A 25,337-nucleotide genomic window follows, 5' to 3' on the forward strand; every position below is an offset into this window, starting at 1 on the left:
TCTTTCCTCTGCATCCATCCTTTATCTTCCTTCATCTGCATGCTCTCCATTTTTCCTTCCTTTTCCTCCTTTCCTTTCCTTTCTTTCACATTTCCATCCACCTCTATATCCTCAGGAACCTGTCTTCTCTTCCACCTTTTCTCCTCCTATCTCCCTCGGTCAAAAGTGTCAGTATATTGACCATCATAGCCAGGTAAGGACATGCACCTGGCACGCTTGAATGCGCTGCATGTACCAGGGTGTTATCTCTTCTGCTCGGTTTGCAGCTACTGGTGTGACGGGCGCTTTGGGTGCTGTTGAGTTTTATTTGGCTCTCATTGCATGAGTACAACTCAGTGCAAAGCCATCACTTCTACTGTGGAATAAAGGCTACAAAGGACATGCACCTAGCACGCCTGAGTGCATCAAATCTTTTTATATCTGCTTGGTTTGATACTGTGGCTAGTTGAATACTTATGGTCACATGAAGTAATAGTGACGTTAGATAGTAGATCCAGAGGTGTCTGGAAGCTTTTTGGTCTGCCTTCATGATCTTGTTTAAAGTTTTAATGCAGCGCTTAAACCTGTTTAGAAAATAACTCCAACATGACTGAAAATACCCTGAAATTACAGCTAACAGTCAGCCTCATTGTGCAGAGTTCATTGCTTTGCATGCTAGACTTGGCACTTTAACTTAAAAATCTTTCGTAATTTAATAATTGTTCGATTTGGTCTTGTGTGTGCAGAAGATGGGAGAGGAGATCGAGGCCCAAATGACCATTGAGGAGAGAAAACAGATGATTTCGGTACGTGAGGATGCCTGGAAGACAAAGGGCAAAGGAGCGGCCAACGACTCCACTCAGTACACTGTGGCTGCACGTATGGTTAAGAAAGGTCAGTCCGCAGACCTGCTGTTATTATTAGTCTGCTGGTGCAGACAGCATGTTATCTCTCTTCATGTGTCCACAGTGTCAGATATTTGTCTTATTCTCGTATAAATTTCTGTCTGCGTGTCTGCAGGCCTGGCAGCCTCCTCCTCAGTTATCAGTCCCATCCTGTCACCGGTCGCCAACAAACTCAAGAGCAGCACGCCTGCTGTCAACAAACCTCAAGAGGGTGAGACAGTTTTGCATTTCCTGATTCACCACTGCCACCTCAGCTAAAGGGTCAGAGGATTTTATCAACCAGTGTTGGTTCAACCTGAATGGACTTAAGTTCATTTTCATATTTGTTGTTGCTTTAGTAGTTTGTCTTTGTGTTCATCCAATATGCTCTGCACTACATATGTATATACAAAAATCATTAACACAAGTTCATCAACAACACAAACAAATATTTGATGAATAACCTAAAAAGAACTGAACAATCATAATGAAACTAAATAACAACTAAATAATGTTATTTTTTTAGTTTGTTAAGGAGAATTTAATCTTGTATTTCTACATTCATGAGACTGAATTATTTCATTTTTAGAAATTGAGGCCAGACCAAATATGGAGTCTGATAAAAAACTAGACAAGTTGGAGAGCTTCTTGGGACGTCTGAATAGCAAAGGTATGTACCTCTTTACTGACTGTAAGCTCCCATAGTCATATTTTTATTTGTGTCGTCTTCGCCTGCAGTCGACCTTTAAAGAATCTGTAAAAAATGTCATAATTTGGTGGGGGTTAGCTGAGCGTTTAGCCTTACTTCATCACATTTTCAAGTTCTTTTCACAAGCCTGTTTTTCTGCAGCAAATTCTATCCTTGTGCATTGATTTTATTATTGTATTAGGGCCTAATCCAGTTCCACTTCTGGTTTTCCTTTGTCGCTCAGTGTCAGGTCTGCAGGAAACCACCTTAACAGTGACTGAGAAGGCTGTGAAGGAAGTGATGAAGCTTGATGACGAAATCTTCTCCAAGTTCTACAAACGCGTTGCTGAATTTCCACGCATGCCCACCAGGATCGAGATCAACGAGGATTTTGACACCATCTTTGGTTCTCAGGGTCCCAAGTAAGAGAATGAAAAAGCTTCGAATGATGGCTGACCCGTGCACATCATACACCACCTGCATGTATGCTCACACACTTCCCTTCCCTTCCAGGTTGACTTCAGCCATGGTGCAGCATAAGCGCTCGGTGCGTCCGTCCAGGAACGTCCAGTCATCCAGAAACCCTCTGAAGATGCTGGCGGCCAGAGAGGACATCAGACATGAGTACACAGAGCAGAGATTGAATGTGGCGCAGCTGGAGAGCAAGAGGATGAAGGCTGAGAAGAGTAAGTATAGCCATGACGGGGTGTGTTTGCTGTGTTTGTAGTTAAAAATCCCGGTGAAAAGCTGAAAACATTATTGTTGCTACATCCTACGAAACTACATCCATGTCCACCACTTTGTTTATTTAGTGAACTGCACTAATTGGAAAGCAGCCTCACATGACCCACTTCTTTAGCAGTGTTTACAGTTGGGATTTGGTTTCTTTAAAGTTTAATGAAGCGTTTATGTTATTTTTCAATCCCCTGTAGCTCTATACATTTATGAAATGTGCACTCTTTCTCATTCCAGTTAATAAAACCTCCGAGTACTCTGAGGCTGCTCTGGCAGGTCTGGCCAGTAAAGAGAACTTCAGCAGCGTGAGTCTGCGCAGCGTCAACATCTCCGAGCAGATGTCCAACAACAGCGCTGTGCCCTACAAGAACCTCATGCTGATGCAGATCAAAGGTAAAAACCCTATTTGACTGTGTTAAGCTACAATGCATGCTTGGTTTTACCTGCATGACTCCTGCTACTGTCACTGTCTTCACTTTCAGGGTTTAAGCTGATCATTAGGGCTCGAGTGAAGTCTTGAAAGTTTGGAAAATGCTTAATTTTAACTACTATGTTTTCAACGTAAAGAATATGTTTGAGTTTGCATACACTCCTGAAAAATGCTTGATTTTCAGCATAATGTGGTGTTTCATCAACACAAGCACTCTTGCAAACCAAATTTTAATATTTCAAATGAAATGATCCCATCATCATACTTGTTGATCTCTCCTGGTGTGTTCACCTGTCATTCAATTATCAAGCATTAAGTAATTAAGTTCAAAACATGTAATCATATAATATAAAAAGTTAATATGAGAAGCTGGGTAAAATAAACAAAGTGACAATATACATTGATTGCTGTGGGTATAAAGGAATTCTGTTAACTTTATTTTTCACAATTGCATTCATGTATAGTAACAATTTAGATGTGATGTTAAAGGCTTCAAGAATCTGGAAATGTTTGCCCCTTGACAGTGAAATTCTACTCTTATAAAGCTGTATGAACTCTGGATAATGAATGTTAAGCTTTAATTAAAACCTGGATTTGTGCCGACCAGACTTGTCCACTGACAGTCAGTATATGGTTATGTTAATGTATTTTTTGTTTTAGAGACAGATAAGTAGAGACATTGTTAACATACAGTTTAAAGTTTGATATATTTGGAAATATGGCATATTTCTTGAGTAGGAGCAGTTGCTTGGCAACCAGTGGAGATTCCAGGAAATCACTCGTTCCAGCCAAGAAATAGCGTGACATGAAACAGCCCATAAGACGGCGAATGCTGTTTTTACACTTACAGGTGGTGGTGGGCAGATGTCACCCTCAGAGTGAGCGAGGCTAGCTGTTTTCTCCTGTTTCCAGTCATTGCACTAAGCAAAACCAACTGTCTGCTGGCTGTAGCCTCTTTAAATAAGTAATAAGTGTATTTCCCAAAATTTGAAATTTTCAGACAGAGCTGATATGCTCTAAAATAACTGAAAGGTATGCTGTAACTCAGCAGAATAATGACTTTATTCTGTCCAGGTCGTCGTCACGTTCAGACCAGATTAGTGGAGCCAAGAGCGTCATCACTGAACAGCGGCGACTGTTTCCTGTTGGTCACTCCAGAGCACTGCGTCGTCTGGATCGGAGAGTTCTCAAATGTCATCGAGAAAGCTAAGGTGAGCACTTCACCTGCAGACCTTTGTTTTGGACGTCCACCATCAAAGTACTACTGGTGTTTGAACAAAGATGATTCATTGATGAATCTGCCTCTCATTTCCATTCTCTACAGCCACACACACACACACACACACACACACACACACTGGCAAAAATACCCATCTGTGCTCCTCATCAAACACATGCTTTCAGGCTATTCTACAGCTCTTCCATTTCCCCAACGGAGGTCTGTCTAGACACTTTCTAATAAACATTTGTTTTTCTACTCTGGCCCCTTGTTCAGTGCTGTTTACTCATTTTTTGATGATTTTATGCACAAAATCCCCCAACAAGATTCAGCCAACTCTCTCCTCTGTTGTACCTTTTCTTGAATTTGTGCATAAATGTGAAGCGGGATGTTGTAGAGGTCACTTCACCATCGCTGGCTTCATCAAGAAAAGTCAAGTTTCCTCCTCGTTTACATCAAAGTCAGCATGAGATCATTAGACATCTTCCCTGTCTTTCTCGCCATTATTAAAGGACGAAAAACAGATCTTTGTTTCTTGCCTGTAGGCAATGGATTTGGCCACCTTCATCCAGTCAAAGAAGGACATGGGCTGCAGGGCGAAGCAGGTGCAGACTATCGAGGAAGGGGTCAACCCACAGGGTCCAGATACCCAGGAGTTCTGGACGATCCTAGGAGGACAGACTGCCTACCAACGTAAGACAGGAGCCCCTAATACTCCAATTTGTCTAGAGAGTTTAGGTTGTTGCCCTTAAACTTGCTTTTAGGCTATTTGAAATTTGTCTTACAGTGAGTGTACAGTTACTCTGGGTGCTTTTGGGTGCATGCAGACAGTTACACTGATATTATTTGTCTGTCTGATCATGCTATAGCGGCAGGCCCACCAGAGGAGGATGAGCAGTTTGAGAATGCCATTGTGGAAACCAACTGCATCTTCAGACTGCTGGATGACAAACTGGTTCCTGATGATGACGAATGGGGGAAGGTCCCTCGCAGCTCGCTGCTGGAGTCCAAGGAGGTCTGTGGTACTTTCTGTGGGTCCATAAAACCTCTCAACATCCTTTCTTGTTTGTACATTTGAATGGAAAGGATGTGCTGGATTAAATAAATATAAATTTGCCTTTTTACTGGCACGGTCAGCTTTGCTTCAGTTGCCCTTTGACTGACTCTGGGAACTGCTTTTCTGTCGCCAGTAGCCTTATTACACCAGAATGTAAGGCAGCACCAACAATGCTATAATATAAATAAATTCAAGAGTATGTGTAACGGTGGGCATTTCCTACAAGGCACCAAGCTCTTAATAATTTCTAATATTTCAGTTTTTTAAGAGGAGCTCTTTGCTTCAGGCTGCTTTTAATTTGTTGCTTAGCAACAGCAGGTGCCATGGCGAGTACCTCCTACATCCATCTGTGCAGTGCTGCTGCTGGAAACATTAAACGGGCTCAGGAAACTGGGGCTATGACCAGGAAGTGCACTGCAGTTACATTTCTGATTTTGCATTAGAATGATGAGGATTTTACAGTCTTACTTTTCAATCTGCATTTTTTTTCTGTCTAAACTAACTTAAGTTTCTTATGATTTAAATTAGATTGTTTGTATATTTTACAATTTGTTTCTATTGTACTAAACCTTTATATGGTACTACATATATTTAACATAGATGTGTGTTGCTTTCAAAACTAGAGGGGGCTATCTATCGATTACTATTGTCCACATGGTGCTTACAGAAAAGCAAAGCAGCTGTGAGGTGCTAGTTAACATGAACAAAAATGACTCACCTGTGTCTGTTGTTGCTGCAGGTGTTGGTGTTTGACTTTGGCAGTGAGGTGTATGTGTGGCACGGTAAAGAGGTGACGCTGGCCCAGAGGAAAGTGGCCTTCCAGCTCGCCAAACACCTTTGGAACGGGATGTTTGACTACACCTGCTGTGACATCAACCCGCTGGACCCCGGAGGCTGCAACACACTCATACCTAGGTGTGAAACATACACATGCACAAACACACACCGATCATGTTCTGAAGGCTTACCCTGAAATCTTAACCTGACTTCAAAGTCGGAATTCATAAGTTTGCCTCATGACTAACTTTTCAGCCCCAAATGGGAGGCGAGTCCTCATAATGTGACCGTGTGAACACATTTATATCCCAACAACATGATCATCACAACTAAACGCACACACAAACACGTTTGCATTCATGCACAAGCATAAACTTTTCTCTGTGTGTGTTCATTGACAGGAAGGGCCAGGGCCGTCCTGATTGGGCAATATTCGGCAGGCTGACAGAGCACAACGAGACGATCTTGTTCAAGGAGAAGTTTATGGACTGGACCGAAGCAAAGTTGCCATCGCCAAAGGAAGGCGGCGAGCTCGTACCTGAGCAGAAGGTGCAGATCCAACACTTGGTGCATTACAAGTTACACATATGTTTTCTCAAGCTCCCCGTCTGTTTCTTTATTGGACTGTGGCTCAAACTCAAGCTCACTTAATGTTGTCAGGAAATGTTGTTTAGACACTGCTGGACCAAAACAAGAATAAGAGAGTGTATGCCTTCAAGTGGATGCTCCATAAAGCATCATAAAGAAGAATGAGCGCATGGGTTGCCACAGACAGCTAAAATAGAAATAAATGTGGATTATTCCCCTTTTACAGATGGAAGTTGTCTTTATCAGTTCTTAAAATTCACTTCCATCATAAATCCTATCTGTGATCCTCACCTCCTTTCTCTCTCAGGAGGCGCCGGGGCGAGAATGCCGGCCTTACGACGCCACCCTGATGCTGCCTGTGCTCCAGTCGTCCATTTCCACCATCCTGGACGGAGTAAATGTCGGCCGCGGCTACGGGCCAGTGGAGACCGAGGACCACATGAGGACTCAGGAGATCAGCACGGTGTCAGCGGACGTCTGGCACATCCTGGAGTTCGACTACAGCCGTCTGCCACGCCAGAGCATCGGCCAGTTCCACGAGGGAGACGCCTACGTGGTCAAGTGGAAATACATGGTCAGCACCTCAGGTTAGTCACTGGTATTATACTCCAGTATCACCAGATGCAATTTGCAACCTCTACAAAACAGCAGCTGTGTTTGAAATATATTTCAAAAATATACACAGTGAAATGATTAAATGAGCACCGAGCGTTGGTGTTGTAATCATAGTCTTTATTTTTTGGCACTTTGACACAAAGTTTGAACTCATTAGAAAAACTAAACACAAAAAAACAAAAAGAGACACATTGAGAAAAATAAAGTGAAATTAATTTAATTCAATTTTCTAATCACTTTGAGTTTGAGGGCAGATGAAGCACCTTGACTGAGTCAATCTGAAAGGAGTCTGAATGAAATCTTTAAACTAAGTCACTTATTCTGCTTCAACAAGCTCAGAATAGACGAGATTTATCTCTTCTGGACAGTTCAGGGTCTAGAGCAGAGAGATGTATGTAACTGCATTGTGGCAAATCACAACCACATATCAGCCCACAGACAGTAAAAAATACGAGTCTGGTGTTGAACAGCAATCTTCTAATGTAACGTGAGCTGCACCGTTTTCAGTTTGCACAGAAAGATGAAACTACTTTGTGCTGCAATTAGAGAGTTATTATTTTAACGGCCTTGGCAGTTCAGATTCGGTTTGCTCATTTGTGTCGTGCTGTCCCAGTTGGTCGCAGGCAGAACCCCGAGGCGAGGAGCAGCGGGCCGGGCAAAGAGAAATGCTGCTACTTCTTCTGGCAGGGTCGACACTCCACCGTCAGCGAGAAAGGGACTTCAGCGCTGATGACGGTGGAGCTGGACGAGGAAAGAGGGGCACAGGTACAGGACCGGATAATCCAAACCAGAAACTAGATATGAATCCAACTCTAAGTCAAATGTGGAGTAAATACAAAGTGTTGAAGTGTTGAGATATGGACGAGGACATACTGTACACTGAGGAGAAGTTGGATGATGTTACTTAACTGACTTTGATGTTCACTCTTGCACACCAGGCTCCCTCTATAACACAGCAACCCTCTTATAAAGGACTGAGTGTGGGAGAAAACAGCTTATTTTTTACATCAATATTGATTTTTTTAGCATCACAACTTAATGACAGATATCCAGATGATTCCCGATGTTGGTTTCTTCCAATAGGTTCTCCAGAGTCATGCTAGTCTATGAGCATGTTGCTGTATATACTGTGTTTAATGTGGTTGTCTGTGTCTGTGTGTCACAGGTTCAGGTGCAGCAGGGAAAAGAGCCTCCATGTTTCCTGCAGTGCTTCAATGGTGGGATGATTGTCCACGCTGGCAAGAGGGAGGAAGAGGAGGAGAACACTCAGAGTAAATATTTTATCATTTCTGCTTTTGATTCTACTTATTTGTTTTTCACCATTCCTGATTTAAAAAGTGAGGTCACAGTCAGCCCTTCTTATCACTCCACTGATCATATTCACCTGCTCGTCTGTGTGCAGGCGAGTGGCGTCTGTACTGTGTGCGGGGCGAGGTGCCTGTGGAGGGCCACCTGCTGGAGGTGGCGTGTCACTGCAGCAGCCTGCGCTCCAGAGCCTCCATGATCCTGCTCAACATCAACAAGGCCATCATCTACCTGTGGCACGGCTGCAAGACGCAGCTGCACACTCGCAGTGTTGGAAACACGGCTGCGCTCAAGATCAAAGAACAGTGAGTTTGTATGAGGACGTTGCAGGATGACTTTTAAGATACTAGTCAGTAAATCGACACAGATTCAAAACCCGATTCTCTCAGGTGTCCACTGGAGGCGGGTCTCCACAGCAGCAGTAAGGTGACCATCCATGAGTGTGATGAGGGAGTGGAGCCTCCGGGCTTCTGGGAGGCTCTGGGGAGAAAAGACAGGAAGGCCTACGACTGTATGCTGCAAGGTACAGTCTGTACCCGTGTACTTTGGTTACTTACTGATACACAGTCTCTCAGTCAGACACGAGGCCTCAACTGAGACAAAGCTAGTGTCATTTTAGACAGAAACTGGAGGGATTGTATATTTTGTCAGTATTGTTTGGCACGTAAAATTGGCCAAATAAACTTATCGAGGTCAAATTTAAAGCTTTTGAAAAGCCTCTATCAAGACTGGATACTGGTACAAGCACACCTAAGACACCAGTACAAGAACAATCATTTTTATGTTTGTACCACAGCTTTAAATAAGCCAGAAGTCTCAAATCCCTAATAGTATGTTTTTAATGTTGTCCTCAACAGCAGGACAAAATTTGCCTGTAAAGAACATTGTATAAAGAACTTAATCATTTCAATCAGTCAATATGTGATCAACAAATTAATGAAGACCAAGATTCAAGTTTTGACAACTGACAGCTCCAAACCAAGGGGCCATCCTAAACAAGGAGGGATTATTTATCTCATTTCATGATGGTTTCTGATCTTCTTTTTCAGATCCAGGCAAATTCAACTTCACCCCACGGCTTTTCCAGCTGAGCAGCACATCCGGAGATTTTGTGGCGAACGAGTTCTTCCACCCGTCCCGAGCTCCAGACCTGGTCAGCTCACTGCCCTTCCTGCAGGAAGACTTATACAACACACCACAGCCTGGTGAGGCCTGGACACAAACACACTGCAATGCATGCACCACGATGAAGTGTTTACACCAATCTGATAATGCAGAAGTCATGCAGTGCTATAATGACTCTTCTCTCCTTGGCAGCGTTGTTCCTGGTGGATAACTTCCACGAGGTTTACCTGTGGCAGGGCTGGTGGCCTCAGGACAGCGAGAGCACCGGCTCGGCTCGTATCCGCTGGGATGCAGACAGGAAGTGTGCGATGGAGACCGTGCTGCAGTACTGCAAAGGTTAGGGCGATGGTTATGGCAGAAATGCTTCAGTGAATGGCAGGTGATAGCTGGACTAATGTGTTATTAATATGTTATGAAACTGACATCCTGGCTGCTGATGAACACCCAAAAAATGCACCAATTTTTTATGTTGCCTTTTTTTTAATGTGTGAAGCTGCAGGTTTTTAGTTTGTACTGTTCATGATATGGTAGGTTGGGTTTTTGTGTGGCTGAAAATCAGCTTTGGTGTTACAGGTTAACCTTGATGTACCAGTATGCCAGCCTGTTGAAATTATGTGCCAGGATTCAGATGAGCAAATTTAGTGCAAATTTAGGTCGTGCCATCAGTACTCGGAAGTTGAGGTCAGAATTATTGTGACGCTCTTCTCCTGCAGAGAAGAACGACAAGAAGCCGCAGAAGTCGTATCTGATCCACGCCGGTCTGGAGCCGCTCACCTTCACCAACATGTTTCCCAGCTGGGAGCACAGAGAGGACGTGGCTGAGATCACCGAGAGGGTCAGCAGCACGCACATGCACCCAACACCAAATCATGACCGTACACTTAAAGTGAAAACGCAGAGCTTGCAAATACTCACGTACTCATAGTTCAAACGCCTGCTGTCAGTGTAAAGGGCTTCATGTTGTGGCTGCAGGAGGCGGAGGTGTGTAACCAGATCATCCTGGTGGAGGACGTGTTGGCCCGGCTCTGTCAGAACACCTTCCCTCTGGCTCAGCTGCAGGCCCGGCCACTCCCAGAGGGAGTCGACCCACTCCGTCTGGAGCTCTACCTGTCCGACCAGGACTTTGAGGTCAGTAAACCCACAAACGCTGCGGCACAGATCCTGATTTTTTTTATTTTGACGTCTTGTTTTGATAAAGATCGGCCTTCAGAGAGCATGTTTCCCTCCCTTGATCAGCCTTTTTTGAACATTTTGGTGAGTTTATGAGGCAATTTTAACTAAAATATGAAAGAATACATTGGATATTGCAAATTAAACCTAGTTCCTCATCACAGGAAAATATCTTATACATATTATAAGTATTTTTCAAGTTGTCACTTCTACAAATATCTACTAAGTTGAAATCAAATTTATGAGTTTTGCAGTAAAAATCACATTCACAAATGACTGTTATGTTATATTACGCAAGACAAATTAGAGCCTGGTGAGGATTGAAGGATTTTCTCCCATCATAATCATTAAAAGGAAAACTCTACTGAAGGACATGTAAAACTCTGACAGTGGTGTATTTCATAGCTAACTGACTTGACACTGACATTATATTGCAACATCAAGATATTTCCAGAAGAAGCAGCTTAAGGGATGTAAAACATCCATCATTTACTGCAAGAAATCCATCGTTCAAGCAGAGATAAAAATAAAATCTGCTCCATTTTGATCACAGTTTGTGCTTAAAATAGTAACAATCTTCAAAGGTGAACATTTCCTCTAAATCTATACAGGACACCTCATTCATGTCACCCATCCTAACACCATCTAATCTCACTTTACAGACCAAGTTGTAGGTGGATTCAGGTAAGAAGAGCCACTCGTGTGATTCTCCAGCATTTGGCGAGTCTCGCCTTCTCTCCAGCACGTCAGCACTCTGTTTTTCTCGATGTGGATCTGAACACTCTGACTCACTCCTGTTTCACTCTCGTCCTCTGAGTGTGGTGCCGGTTGAGGAGGAAAGTTTTACGCTCGGCTGCACGATTACTCCTGACTGCTCCTTTGTATCAGCTGCGGTCACAAAGGATTCAGCGCTCCGGCTTTCTCACGCATTAGATAACAAATGTAAAATGACACATGACCCAAACAAACTGTCCCATTCCTGCTCGGAAAAAACTGAGGCGGAATATTAGGACTGATAAGAACAGAAACTGTCGTACGAGACCAGTTTGTGGTAAATCGTAGCTATAACCAATTTTGTCATTACAGACTGATTACATCTCAGTATCTCATAGACCTGAAGCACTTAGCTATTATGTAAGAGAGGATGAATCAGCATCTGTTGCATTAGACTCGTGAAGACGTCACTTTTGGCCCCTTAAAATTATACTGAGGATTTTTCACTGTTTTCTGACATTTTCCAGTCGGAACGATGAAGCCAAACAATAATGAAGATAATCATTAGTTGCTGCCCTAGAAGTAAAAAAGTGAGTCCTTCTCTCATCATTTTCAGTCACTGAGGGAAATTTTATTGATATTTTCCCCCAGCAGGAATGTGATAAACCTCAGATTTGCTCACAGTTTTAACACTCGTCCTTAATGTGCCTTAATATCCCCTTAATATGGGGTGAGGGTGTAAATTAGGTGGTTAAATTCTCAAATTTCTCTTCTAGTGATAATTAAGAGGATTAATTGTGCAGCTTTTGTTCCTCACACCACACTCCTGTACACTTCTCTGCTGCTGCTGCTCTTCTCTCCACACACACACGCACACACACCTTCCACCTAAGACTCTCTGCTCTCTCAATGCACTTATGATTCACCATCAGCTACACTGCAGTCTGACTCACTGTCTGTCTGTGGAGCACAACACCAAGGCCTGTAAATACTGAAACAACTAAACTGTGAGGTGGAGTTGGTTTGATGAGGTTTTGATCCACAGTAACAACCCACAGAGCACAAGATGCATTATTAGCTTGACGTCGGTGTGTTGTGTGATTTGGCCCAGTACTGACCGAGTATATCGTAAGAAACTGAATTACAGATGTAAATGTCAAAAGAATATCGCAGGTAAGTCTAAAACGTACAAGTTACTTTTTTATTTTCTCATAAAAACCCTTGTTGATGCACTTTAATGTGAAAATTTCTACTTTTATTTTAGCATCTACATTTTTACATATTTAATGCAGTTCAGTCAATATGTGTTAGTTATTGATCCAGTGTAGAAGAACTTCATCAACAAAACATTCAGACATGCATTTTAAGGCTGTTCAGCATAAAAACTCCTCACTTTAAAGACTTAAACAAGAATTGCTGCGATTTGAAAAATGACAGGTCGTAATATTTCTTCATTTCTGGAATTTCTTCAATCGTTACAGTGACGAATGGATGACAGCTGCACAGCAATGATCAGTCAAACACCAATACTTCCTTTGAAAGAGGATTAGACATTTCTAACTTCCTGATTAATGAGCTGCATGTGTCTCTTCTTCCACTTGCAGAAAGCTTTGGAGATGAAGAGAGAGGAATACGAAAGTTTACCAGGGTGGAAGCAAGTGAACATAAAGAAAGCCAAAGGACTGTTTTAAAGAAGTTTTTATGGAAGATGGCGTGCAAAGCGGATATGAAGTGGACAGCTGAGATGGAGAAGCAGGAAATGCCACATAAATCTGTTTTGGTGGTAACATGCGAGGACACTGAGATAGAAATACAAAATGTCTGAATCTGAAGAAAGCGTACATGAAGGATGAGACTGGAGATGCACTCGCCTTGCTTATAGTGATGTTTTACCTTTCAGTACTTTGTCGATACATACAGACACTAAATTCAAACGGTTTAAGAGAAGGTGGAAACACATTGATGTGCTTCACACGTGGTGTTTGTGTGTCCTCCAAACACTTGAGTCGCCGCTCATGGACTTGAAGATAATGTGCGCACTAGGATGCTTGGTGTCAGAGTGCCATGCTATGGTTGTGTATGTATGTGTGTGCGATTGTATATAATGTTTGTGCGTGTGTGTGTGTGCAATGTTCGTTTGTGTTCATGTGTGTGTGGGTGCGTTTGTTTCTTTGTATCTATGTAAAAAATCCAGTCGCGTCAGATGTTGTGAGGAAAGTTTTTTTTCTTGTCGTCCACAGTGTCGGGCTGCCGTCAGGCCACGTAGGGGACTCATGTTGCTCGATTTTGTTCGAAACTGCTGAAGTGACTCTGACTCACTGAGCTTCTGAGAGCAGAGATGTGAGAGTTGTAATGTAAAGGTTCGACTTTGACGAGGAAGAGAAGCAGCAGCTTGATGAATCTGAATGTATAGTGCCTTGCTTTTTGTGTACAGTTTATATACAGAAAATTCTAGTCTGCATTTTTAAAGACTTTCTTTGTGATATAAGACATAGTGAATTAAATCACAACAATGCTCAACTCAAACCGTGGCTCATTCTGTGTCTCCTGCTTCAAACAAACCGATTCCAGAAACGCTGGGTCGCTGTGTAAAACAGAATGTGATAACTTGCTGATCCTTTTTGACATAAACTCGACTGAAAACAGCACAAAGACAACATATTTAATGTTTGAGCTCATCAGCTTCATTGATTTGTGTAAATATCTGCTTATTCTGAATTTGATGCAGCAACACTTAGAATAGGTGCAACAAAAGACTGAGAAAGTGGTGGAACGCTCCAAAAACACCTGTTTGGAACATTCCACAGGTGAACAGGTTGATTGGTAACAGGTGATAGTATCATGATGAATCATCCTGGAAAGGCTCAGTGGCTCACAGTGAGGATGGTGTGGAGATCTGCAGTCCCTCCTCCTCCTCTTCCTTTTGTACTCCTGTGTTTTTCCCTTCCTTGTGTTTCTTGTCTGCCTCTCCCTTGTGTGTCCAGTGAGTGACATCACTCCAGGGCGGGACTGCACACCTGTGCTCAATCATACAGTCAAGACCACATGGCCACACAGTATAAAAACCCTGGACAAAGAACCGGTATTTGTTAAATCGTCAGCCTACCACTGTGGCAACGAGGAGACCTTCATGTGCCCGGTGGCTTAGTCAGTCTAGTATCTGCTTGTGTGTTTTGTGCTCGGGTGATTCCAGTCAGCCACACTCGTTTGTGCCCCGTGTTTGCTCTCCATGTGAGACTCGACCCCTTGGACCTCAACCTGGATCATCGTGATTGTATAAAGGAGATTATTACAAGGGCTCAGGATCACAGTTTGTTTGCAGATGGCTGAATCCTGTTTTTATTTGTTTTACACAGCGCCCCAGCTTTCACTCCTCATCTCACAAAGATAACGAGGAAACATGACTATGTTTCATCTTTTTTGCTTTTGTTGCAACCTTCTAAATATATGTTTAAACATTTTTGAAACACAATCTATATTGGAATTTGAAGTTGTCTCTTGGATTGCCTTGATTGAATTAAGAAAGAAAAAACAAGCCTAAAAAGTTCCTGAAAAGGCTCGTTCCATGAAGTGTGCACGCTTTGTCTCCTAAACAGGGTCACAGCAGCCCATTATCAAATTCTGAGTTGAATTTGGTGCACTGGTCACACAGCAGCTGCAGGCTCAGTTTCAATGTTGAATATGCAGTTTTTCCAGTTTGCAGACTTCAATCTCTAATATTTGTTCAATTTGTGTGCATGAACAAAATGTTCTGCAGCTCCTCGTCATGATAAAAATCATATTGAATTGCAATGTGAAACTGTAGGCTGTGTTAATACTTGCTGATGAAGTTTAGTTTAAATTGGCAAATTCTGAATTAAATTTGGTGTTGCAGGTCTTTAAGTACAGGTCACACAGGAGCAGTAGGCTCTGTTTCAACATTGAAAAGGGAGTTTCTTTTTTCAGTTTTGAGCCTGAAGCATCTCTTGTCCTCTTTTTTTTTATGACATCTGACAACATTAGTATATGTTTAACAAGTTGAACTGACTATTAATGTGTAACCTCTATGGTAACCTCTTTTTTTCCTTCAGGGAAAAAAAAACAGCTGCTTGATCGTAATCATAACTGCAGATTTTGTCAAAGTCAGAATTTCTTCATATCCAGATGAATGACATTTTCTCGTTCTGTTGTCAGATAATTTTGCTTATTTCCCACATTTATGGGACGAAGGGGCAGATGGTGGATCCGCAGCAGAGCAGACAGCTGCAGGGAGAGGAGAAATAAGGTTAGTTGCAGGACAGCAAATGTAAAGGAGGAAAAGGCTGGAAACAGACGACTGAGCTGCAGCTACAGTTTGTCAGGGTGGAAGTGGCAGAGCTGAGGCCTTGCAGGAGACTTGATAACAGGATGGGATGCAGCGAATGCCACACAAACCTGTTTTGGTGGTAACATGCAAGGACATTGAGATAGAAAAACAAAATGTCTGAATCTGAAGATGTAACACATCAATGAAACAGAATGTGATAACTTGCTGACCCTTTTTGACATAAACTCCACTGAAAACAGCACAAAGTCAATATATTTAATGTTTGACCTCATCAGCTTCATTGATTTGTGTAAATATCTGCTTATTCTGAATTTGATGCAGCAACATGTTTCAAACAAGTTGGGACAGGAGCAACAAAAGACTGGGAAAGTGGTGGAACGCTCCAAAAACACCTGTTTGGAACATTCCACTGGGTATGAATCATCCTGGAAAGGCTCAGTGGTTCACAGCGAGGATGGAGCGAGGTTCACCACTTTGTCAACACATGATTGGATAAAGGATGTTGCTACATGGGCTCAGGAACACAAAACTGTTGTCAATAAACACAGTTTGTTTGCAGATGAAAGGATATTTGGCTCTAAATCAATCACAGAAATGATTGAGTGACGACACATTTACCAAATCTCCCCTTCATTCAGCATGTTAAAAAATCAATCTGTCTCACTGAAAGGCAATGATCAAAAACAGTTTAATTGCAGAAGAAATACATTAAATATGTGAGCCATGATTCAGGGTCAGAAACATAATACTAAATCGCCAACAGGTTTCAGGTGCATTGCTGTCCACCTCAACTACCACTAGAGGGCACTAATGTTTGAGCTGCTCACTAACATGAACAAACTCTGTCTTTCAAAGTCTTTATGTCAAATCCTGTTTCTTATTAGAGGCTCAAAACAAGTCTTCGACCTCAAGACTGGCCTTAAAAGGATGCTTGAGTAAATGAATGTACTTCGTTACTTTCCACCGCTGATTTGTAACTTCAGGTCTCAGCTGTGTGAAAGCCACGTTGAAAACAAGCATACTGATGAGCGCCCTCTGTGGGCCAGAGTGTCGAACTGCACAGAGCTTCATTCCACTGATATTTTCAACAGCGTTGACATCAGGACGGTGCGAGGCTCACATCACAGGTTAGTAACACAATTGTTGGGTTTAGTGTCAGTACTCAGTTTACAGGTCGGCATCAGACTTCAGGTTATGATCAAATCACAGAGCAGGATTTCGTCGCACTTAGTGTCCTGTGATCAATTGGTTTCAGCTTTTTGTAAAACGTCTTTTCAGCATGGACACTTTCTGCATCTTCGCAGCTTTTGCAATAACCACTGACCTCCATCACATTAAAATGCTGAACAAACTAACATTGGAAAGCTGTCGCCTGCTTTTTAAAAAGTTTCCAAATTCTTAATTTAATTTGGTTCGCTGGTCACACATCAGCTGCAGACTCAGTTTCAACGTTGAATATGCAGACTTTCCAATTTGCAGACTTAATTCTCTAATATTTGTTCGATTTGTGTGCATGAACAAAATGTTCTGCAGCTCCTCCACATGATAAAAATCATATTGAATTGCAATGTGAAACTGTAGGCGATGTTATTGCTTGCTAATGAAGTTAAATTGCCAAATTCTGAATTATGTACAGGTCACACAGGAGCAGTAGGTTCTGTTTCAACATTGAAAAGGGAGGTTTTTTTTTCCAGTTTTGAGCCTGAAGCATTTTATGTTCTCTTTTCATGACATCTGACAACATTAGTATACCATTAACAAGTTGATCTGACTATTAATGTGTAACCTCTACGAGGTTCCTTCCGGGAAAAAAACAGCTGCTTGGTCATAACTGCAGATTTTGTCAAAGTCAGAATTTCTTCAAATCCAATTTAGAAGTTGGGTAAGTTGAGGGACAGCAGATGGAAAGGAGGAAAAGGCTGGAAACACAGACGGACTGAGCTGCAGCTACAGTTTGTCAGGGTGGAAGATGGGATGCAGCAGGAGAGTCTCCACTCAGACAATCACACACAGAGAGAAAGAGAGACAAACAAGAGGACAGGGAAGAGAAAACACAATGAAACACAGGAAAACAAAGCTGTAGCAAATCAGCTGTGACAGGTGCAAACTGAAGTACATTCTTCAGTCAGTGCATATTCAGAAATATTTTAAATTACCCTCCAAAAGGTGAGATTTTGTTGCACAGTAGAGTCTGTATCAGCACAAAACTACGGATTAACATATATATTAACATATATATTATGTATAGTTTATGTTTGTGTTGGTAAATATTTGTTGCTTAGTTTGTTTTATTTAATTTCTGTCACTCTACCTTTAATGCTCTCTGTGCACGAGGAGGAAGGTGAGGGCAGGATTCTGGCAGAGGCGACCAATGAGAGGGTTCTGATGGGAGATGGAGTCAGACGGGTCCCCGTCAAAGAGGGGAACATGCGGGGAGTCCTGTTTACTCCCCCAGGTAGGTGGTTCTTCATGTTCTTTCTTCATCAGAGCTGAATGACAGCATACAGTGTGTTGTTCTGAATGTATCACAATATTTATTTAGTACTCACATTTCACTGCTAAAAACAATCCAGTTCCGTTGAGGGTGAATGGTTTTTCAGGGGTTGTATTCATAAAGCTTTCCAGTACAAAGCTTTGATCCTAGTGACAAAATTGAACAACCAATCACAACTTTTAAAAGAATACGACATACCCAGCAACAAGGCAAAGGTTTCTGTCCCCCCCTTGCTCAGAGTTGCTCTGTGATTTTTATGTGATCTACTGTTGACTCGTATGTCGATGCTCCAGGAGACGGTCCATTTCCTGCTGTGTTGGATCTGTGCACCTTAATGTCAGAGAAAAGAGCCTGTCTGCTGGCCAACAAAGGCTTTGTGGTTCTGGCTGTGGGGGTGTACACTGATCAGCCTGACAACGTCAAAGACATACATCTGGACAACTTTGAAGAAGCAAAGGATTTCTTACAGCGACAACCTCAGGTGAGTTGTTGAACTTTGAAACACGGCAGCACAAAGGTACAGACCTTTTGTTTTGAGCCATTTGGTGGGAAGCCAGTCCTGCTTTGGTTCTTATTCATGTACATTAATAGCTCACCGTCACATGACTCCCTGCACATTGTAAAATTCTTTGTATGTATTTATTGTTTACGTTTTTACACGACTTATGCTTCTCTTTTTCATCCTTGTTGAGCTGTGTCTTCCTTTCTGTGCGAGTACCTTTAGTGTTGTTGAATATTTAATGACTTGTATGTGCACACATTCTTGGCCAATAAAGCCGATTCTGTTGTAATTGTGTCATGGAGGAACAAGAAGTCAAACCCAAATGCAGACTTAACAAAAAGTGGAGTTCAAAAACACATACAAGGGACAAAGTGGCAGAGACTGAGGGAAACTGGGTTGAACCCAGATGCAGACACATGACGTAGAAATAATATAACGTATTTATTTAATAAGGGACACCAAAACTCAGGAAACTATGAAACACACTAGGGTCAAGGGACTACACATAACATGAGGGCGACATAGGGAAACACTGGGCAAACAAGAACAAGCAACATAGAGCTAGAGACAAGACTAGGACAACACAATAAACTGGGCTTGAGACTAAGACAAGACTTGGAACAAACTAAGGCAGTGGCGTGGGTAAAGCACAAAGAAAACCAATTAGACTAAAACGCTACAAAATAAGAAAACCAAAACGCTCCCGAAGGAGGAAAACACAAAGGGGTGTGAAAAACGGAGCTGACCAACTAAAAGAACTTGGTATGAAAAACTAACAAATCAAAATACACTCCTAGCAAATGGAGGAACAAGAATCTAAATAACAAAAGTAAAGAAACAGAAAATCACTCTTAAACGAGGAGAATAAATCGGCTAAACTATAACTATGACAAGAAAACAGAAACTAAATTATAATGTTACAAATAAATAACACTATGAAAAGAACATGGCATGGAACATAAACTAACGAGGAACAGGAAGTAAAGAAAACCAAAAACACATAACATGCACCTTCAAAATAAAACAGGAAGTAACAAAACCTAGACAAAGACAACACGCAATGGGAAACTTAACAAAAATACAAACAAGACAGGGCAAGGGTAGAGACAAAGACAATACAAAAACTCTCTAACATAAAACATGGCATGACTGAGACAACACTAACTAAATGAGGCAATGGCATGGATAAACAAGAGGAAAACTAAACAAAACCGGCGTGCATGGCACGGGTCATGACAGGAACATGTGGACTTGAATGCACTGAGAGGGAAGACTAACAAGGCACAGGTGAAAACAATCAGATGATTACACAGAAAGTAAAAGATGAAACATGAGGTAACCTGTCAACATAAAAAGGGAACTAAACTAACACTCAGAACCATGACAGATTCTGATCCTGATTATTTTGCGATCAAGTTGTGAACTCGAGGTCACACAAATATGTGACAACACAGGAAAATCGTTTCTTGTTAGCTCCTTGAGCCTCCATGCTTGAGGAGACCTCCACATTTCATCCAGTTTGCTGACTCACCTTCCCAGTTCCTCAGCTCTGTGTGTTTCTACAGATTTTATCAGCTCTAATTTTTTTCACAGGTGGGCAGTAAAGGAGTTGGTGTAATAGCACAATCAAAGGGAGCAGATATTGCACTCTCACTTGCTGCTTTTGTGCCAGGTGTTGAGGCCGTAGTGTGGATCAACGGCTGCAGCGCCAATGTTGCCCTCCCCCTCTACTATAAGAAACACCAAATCCTTTCACCGCTACTGTTCAACTTTGACAAGGTGATTCCCACTTAGTCAGGAGCTGCTTTTTGCAAGTATGGTGTCAAAGATCCCCTGGCAGAGGAGAACAAAGGCAGCCTGGTCCCCATTGAATGAGCAGAAGGACGTTTCCTCTTTGTGGCTTCAGAGGACGACCTGAACTGGGACAGCAAAGGTTATGCGGACGAGATGATGGAGAGACTGAAGCGTCATGGGAAGGAGAACTTTGAGAGTGTGTATTACCCAAGAGCTGGACACTTACTGGAGCCACCGTACGGGTTGTACTGCCCCTCATCCAGGCATGGGGTGTTCAGAAGTCCACCTGTGGAAGAAGATCCAGGAGTTCTTCAGAACTCACCTGAGCTGCGATGCCACACAGACTGAAGCCAAGTTATAGATACAAGTAGGTTGACAGAAAAGTAACAAACAATGGCAGTTAACCAAAGATAATTACGTATGAAGCTGAATGTTTTGCAATAGGTTGTTTGCTTTTGATGTCATGTCACCCTTTTGTTGTGGTGTGAACTGCAGATGGAGGACAGGAAGTGATTTTCAGCATAGGAAGGGCAATAACACACGCTAATGCTGATGTTTTGCATCGTTTACAGTTGGTCAAATGGGTCAAACCAAAAAAACACACTCAGCTTTTATCTAGTTCAAAAGTTGTTGTTCACAAGGGTGGAAAATGCAAAAAATGACAGAAAAACATTAAAAAATGGCTTTTTAACTGTCTGCTGTCAGTTGGAGCGGAGTCGGAAAATGGTGGAAATAGTGTAGCATCCATCCATCCATCCATTTTGTTCCGCTAATCCGGGGCCGGGTCGTGGGGGCAGCAGTCTAAGCAGGGATGCCCAGACTTCCCTCTCCCCAGAGACTTCCTCCAGACCCCGAGGCATTCCCAGGCCAGCCGAGCGACATAGTCCCTCCAGCCTGTCCTGGGCATGCCCGGAACACCCTCCCAGGAAGGCGTCCAGGAGGCATCCGTTAAAAATGCCAGAGCCACCTCAGCTGTCTCCTCTCAATGTGGAGGAGCAGCAGCTCTGCTCTGAGCTCCTCCCGAGTGACAGAGCTCCTCACCCTATCTCTAAGGGAGCGCCCCGCCACCCTGCGGAGGAAACTCATTTCAGCCGCTTGTATCCGAGATCTCTTTCTTTCGGTCATGACCCAAAGTTCATTACTGCTGCCACCGCACCAACACATGCAGGAGGTCCTGTTTCGAAGAAGCCAACAGGACAACATCATCCGCAAAAAAGTAGAGATGAGATCCTGTGGTCCCCAAACCAGACTCCCTCCGGCCCTTGGCTGCGCCTAGAAATTCTGTCCATAAAAGTAATGAACAGAACCGGTGACAAAGGGCAGCCCTGCCGGCATCCAACATGCACTGGGAACAAGTCTGACTTACTGCTGGCAATGCGAACCAAGCTCATACAGAGACTGGACGGCCCGTGCCACGAGGGACACGGTCGAATACCTTCTCTAAGTCCACAAAACACATGTGGACTGGTTGGGCAAACCATTTTAGAGCTGGTCCAGTGTTCCACAACCAGGGCGAAAACCACATTGTTCCTCCTGAATCCAAGGTTCAACTATTGTCCGAATTCTCCTCTCCAGTACCCTGGAATAGACTTTACCAGGGAGGCTGAGGAGTGTGATACACCTTTAGTTGGAGCACACCCTCTGGTCCCCCTTCTTAAATAGAGGGACCACCACCCCGGTCTGCCAGTCCAGGGGCACTGTCCCCAACTGCCACGCGACGTTGCAGAGGCGTGTCAGCCAAGACAGCCCTACAACATCAAGAGACTTGAAGTACTCAGGGCGGATCTCATCCACCCCCGGTGCCTTGCCACCGAGGAGCTTCTGAACTACCTCGGTGACCTCAGCCTGAGTGATGGATGAGCCAACCTCTGGTTTCCCAGACCTGCTTCCTCTAAGTATTCTTTCCACCGCCCGACAATATCCCCAGTTGAAGTCAACAGCTCCCCACCTCCACTGTAAACAGTATTGGCAGGGTACTGCTTCCCCCTTCTGAGGCGCCGGACGGGTTGCCTCCATGGCCTCCCCAAACTTTTCCCATACCCAAATTTTTGCTTCTGCAACTGCACGCTTGGCCTGCCGGTACCCCTCAGCTGCCTCAGGAGTCCCACAAACCAACCAAGCTCGATAGGACTCCTTCTTCAGCTTGATGGCATGCCTTACTTCCAGTGTCCACCACCGGGTTCGGGGATTGCCGCCACGACAGGCACCAGAGACCTTCTGGCCACAGCTCCGAACAGCTGCGTCAACAATGGAGGTGGAGAACATGGTCCATTCGGACTCAATGTCTCCAACCTCTCTCGGGATCTGGTCAAAGCTCTCCCGCACGTGCAATTGAAAACCCCTCTGACAGAGGGTTACGCCAGATGTTCTCCAACAGACCCTCACTGCCTGTTTGGGCCTGCCAAGTCTGTCCAGCTTTCTCCTCCGCCAGCGGATCCAACTCACCACCAGGTGGTGATCAGTTGACAGCTCAGCAGCTCAGCCCTCTCTTCACCCGAGTGTCCAAGACATATGGCCGAAGGTCAGATGACATGACCATGAAGTCGATCATTGACCTCCGGCCTAGAGTCTCCTGGTGCCACGTGCACTGATGGACACCCTTCTGCTTGAACATGGTGTTCAAACAAACTGTGACTAGCACAGAAGTCCAATAACAGAACACCTCTCGGGTTCAGATCCCAATGACACTCCCAAATACGGCCATCCAGGTAGAACTGTCGCTGCCCAAATGAGCATTGAAGTCCCCCAGTAGAACAATGGAGTCCCCAGTCGGAGCACATTCCAGCAACCCTCCCACGGACTCCAAGAAGGGCGGGTACTCTACACTGCTGTTCGGCCTGTAGGCCAAAACAACAGTGAGGCACCTGTCCCCAACCCGAAGGCGTACATAGACCAACACATGGCTTCTAAGGTGGGGAGCTATAATCAAGCCCACAGCAGCCATCCGCCTCTAACTGCTCGCATCTCCAGAGTAGAAGAGAGTCCAGCCCCTCTCGAGGAGGTGGGTTACAGAAACCAGACTGTGCGTGGAGGTGAGCCCGACTATCTCTAGCCGGTACCGCTCAACCTCCTGCACTAGCTCAGCCCCCCCCCCCCAGTGAGATGACATTCCGTGTCCCAATTGCCAGATTCGGAGTCATTGCCATCCAAATCCCACCACATCGGCCCCTTCTGATCTCTCTTGCAGGCGATGGGCCTACTGGAGGGCGGCCCCACATCCCTCCTTCGGGCTATGCCTGGCCCCGTGGGTGAAGGCCCGGCCACCAGGCGCTTGCCTGCGAGCCCCAACCCCAGGCCTGGCTCCAGGGTGGGGCCCCGGTAACGTCAACCTGGGCAATGTAGTGGTCCTTATTTTCTTGTTTTTCATTGGGGGCTGTGGAACCGCTCTTAGTCTGACCCATCACCAAGTAATAGCTACAAGCAACACGACTAACATTTCCTAAAACGGGGTTAACAGTTTCACATAATAATCAGAACAATCATAATAAAGTTTTTTATAAAGCACAATTCATGCATAAAATGCAAAAGTGCTTAACATGAAAGCAAAGAGAAAAAACATTAGTGATAAAATGATGAAAACAAGCAAATAAAATAATAAAAGAACAAAGTGGAATGAAATCAACAGGATACGACAAAATAAAAGACACTTAAGGATAAAGAGATGTTAAAAAGATTTGTCTGAAGATTTTGTTGAAAAGGTGTCAACAGATTTAGAACCTCTAAGACCTTCAGGGAGGCTGTTCAGAGTTTTGGGGCTTAATTAACAAAGGCTGCCTCTCTGGGCCTTTTTAGAACTCAGGAGAGCACAGGTGGGCAACACAGGAGGACATGTTTGAGGAAAGTAGCTTTGAATCATTTGTGAATGATCAGATGGAAGATCTGAACCCATCTGCCCCAGGTGGTGATTGTTTAAGTGTTTGCAGCATAACTGAAAAAAACTTCTTTCTGAACTCTATTGTCTGAAAAATGTGAACAATCCAAAAATGATGTTTGACAGATGCAACCAATGAAGTGTCATTCATGTTGATCTACACGAGAGAGAATCTGAGTTGAGTAATTTTTTGTTTTGTTTTTTTGTTTGCAGGAAGTGTGGAGATCCTGCTCTTCCAGTGGCTTCTTACCTGCCAGGTGTTGAGGCCACAGTGTTGGTGAATGCGTTAATGCTCATAAATAAAGAAATGACATGGAACGTTTTAGCCTTTACTTCTCTGTTGCGTTCTTCATGTTTTGACCAGAAAAATGTCAGAAATAATTATTTACTCTCATCCTTCCTTCCAAATCCTGCACACTTCAGTGATTCACATACACGTTTAAAATACGAAACAGTCGAGACCTGGTACCAACAATCTACAATTTATGTTTTGCAGTGGTGGAACAAGTATTCATATCCTTTCCTGAAGTAACAATAGCAATTCCACAACTTAAAAATACTCCATCATGAGTAAAAGTCCCGCATTCAGATGTTTAAGTGCAGTTAGAACATGGCGCTCTTAAATACTTGATTCTGATTGGTCAATCGTCAAAATGTTTATTTCTCGATAGACGAGCTGCTGCTCAGGTATTCCTAACAGTCATAGACTAAAGGGGCAATCCGTTCATTTACCAAGCTCAATAACTGATTTCCAGCTGATTTGAGTGGCAAAATATGGAGCATTTTGCGGACATTACTTTTACATTGTTTGGAGAGGACCAAACACGTGGCTGGAGAATGACATGTCCCCAGCAAAAAGAAAGGAAAAGTAAAGAACAAGGCTGGACCGACGGGAGAAGCAATATTTAGGCACGAGAGACTTGAGGACACAGAGACTGACCAGATTAAAGTGGAAAGACAAGAACAAAACACAAGGAAAACACAGCATGGGCAAGCAATGCGAGAGACGGTTGCTGTGCGACGTACGTGTTTACTTTCAGAGCCGCAGCGCAGTGAGAGCGGTGACAGACAAGAGAAGGCTCAG

General features: G+C 43.5%; 1 protein-coding gene and 1 pseudogene across 1 annotated transcript in view; both read left to right on the top strand.

The window, feature by feature from the left end:
• LOC121614595 (supervillin-like) overlaps nucleotides 1–13,796 on the top strand; it is a 37,807-nt gene extending 24,011 nt beyond the window's left edge. Inside the window, exons 19-40 of the mRNA XM_041948554.1 lie at nucleotides 116–193; nucleotides 726–873; nucleotides 1,000–1,095; nucleotides 1,453–1,533; nucleotides 1,796–1,973; nucleotides 2,065–2,237; nucleotides 2,524–2,679; nucleotides 3,791–3,927; nucleotides 4,481–4,628; nucleotides 4,805–4,950; nucleotides 5,732–5,907; nucleotides 6,171–6,318; nucleotides 6,665–6,944; nucleotides 7,586–7,737; nucleotides 8,138–8,243; nucleotides 8,375–8,582; nucleotides 8,667–8,800; nucleotides 9,327–9,482; nucleotides 9,595–9,738; nucleotides 10,116–10,237; nucleotides 10,375–10,530; nucleotides 12,891–13,796. Coding sequence (XP_041804488.1) covers nucleotides 116–193; nucleotides 726–873; nucleotides 1,000–1,095; nucleotides 1,453–1,533; nucleotides 1,796–1,973; nucleotides 2,065–2,237; nucleotides 2,524–2,679; nucleotides 3,791–3,927; nucleotides 4,481–4,628; nucleotides 4,805–4,950; nucleotides 5,732–5,907; nucleotides 6,171–6,318; nucleotides 6,665–6,944; nucleotides 7,586–7,737; nucleotides 8,138–8,243; nucleotides 8,375–8,582; nucleotides 8,667–8,800; nucleotides 9,327–9,482; nucleotides 9,595–9,738; nucleotides 10,116–10,237; nucleotides 10,375–10,530; nucleotides 12,891–12,977 — 3,210 coding nt within the window. The 3' untranslated portion in view covers nucleotides 12,978–13,796. The remainder of the gene's footprint in view (nucleotides 1–115; nucleotides 194–725; nucleotides 874–999; nucleotides 1,096–1,452; nucleotides 1,534–1,795; nucleotides 1,974–2,064; nucleotides 2,238–2,523; nucleotides 2,680–3,790; nucleotides 3,928–4,480; nucleotides 4,629–4,804; nucleotides 4,951–5,731; nucleotides 5,908–6,170; nucleotides 6,319–6,664; nucleotides 6,945–7,585; nucleotides 7,738–8,137; nucleotides 8,244–8,374; nucleotides 8,583–8,666; nucleotides 8,801–9,326; nucleotides 9,483–9,594; nucleotides 9,739–10,115; nucleotides 10,238–10,374; nucleotides 10,531–12,890) is intronic.
• A 4,112-nt stretch (nucleotides 13,797–17,908) lies between these two features.
• On the top strand, nucleotides 17,909–20,743 carry LOC121614921 (annotated as a pseudogene).
• The last annotated feature ends 4,594 nt before the right edge of the window (nucleotides 20,744–25,337 follow it).

Source organism: Chelmon rostratus, chromosome 12 (genome assembly GCF_017976325.1).
Source record: "Chelmon rostratus isolate fCheRos1 chromosome 12, fCheRos1.pri, whole genome shotgun sequence".
Taxonomy (NCBI): Eukaryota; Metazoa; Chordata; class Actinopteri; order Chaetodontiformes; family Chaetodontidae; genus Chelmon; species Chelmon rostratus.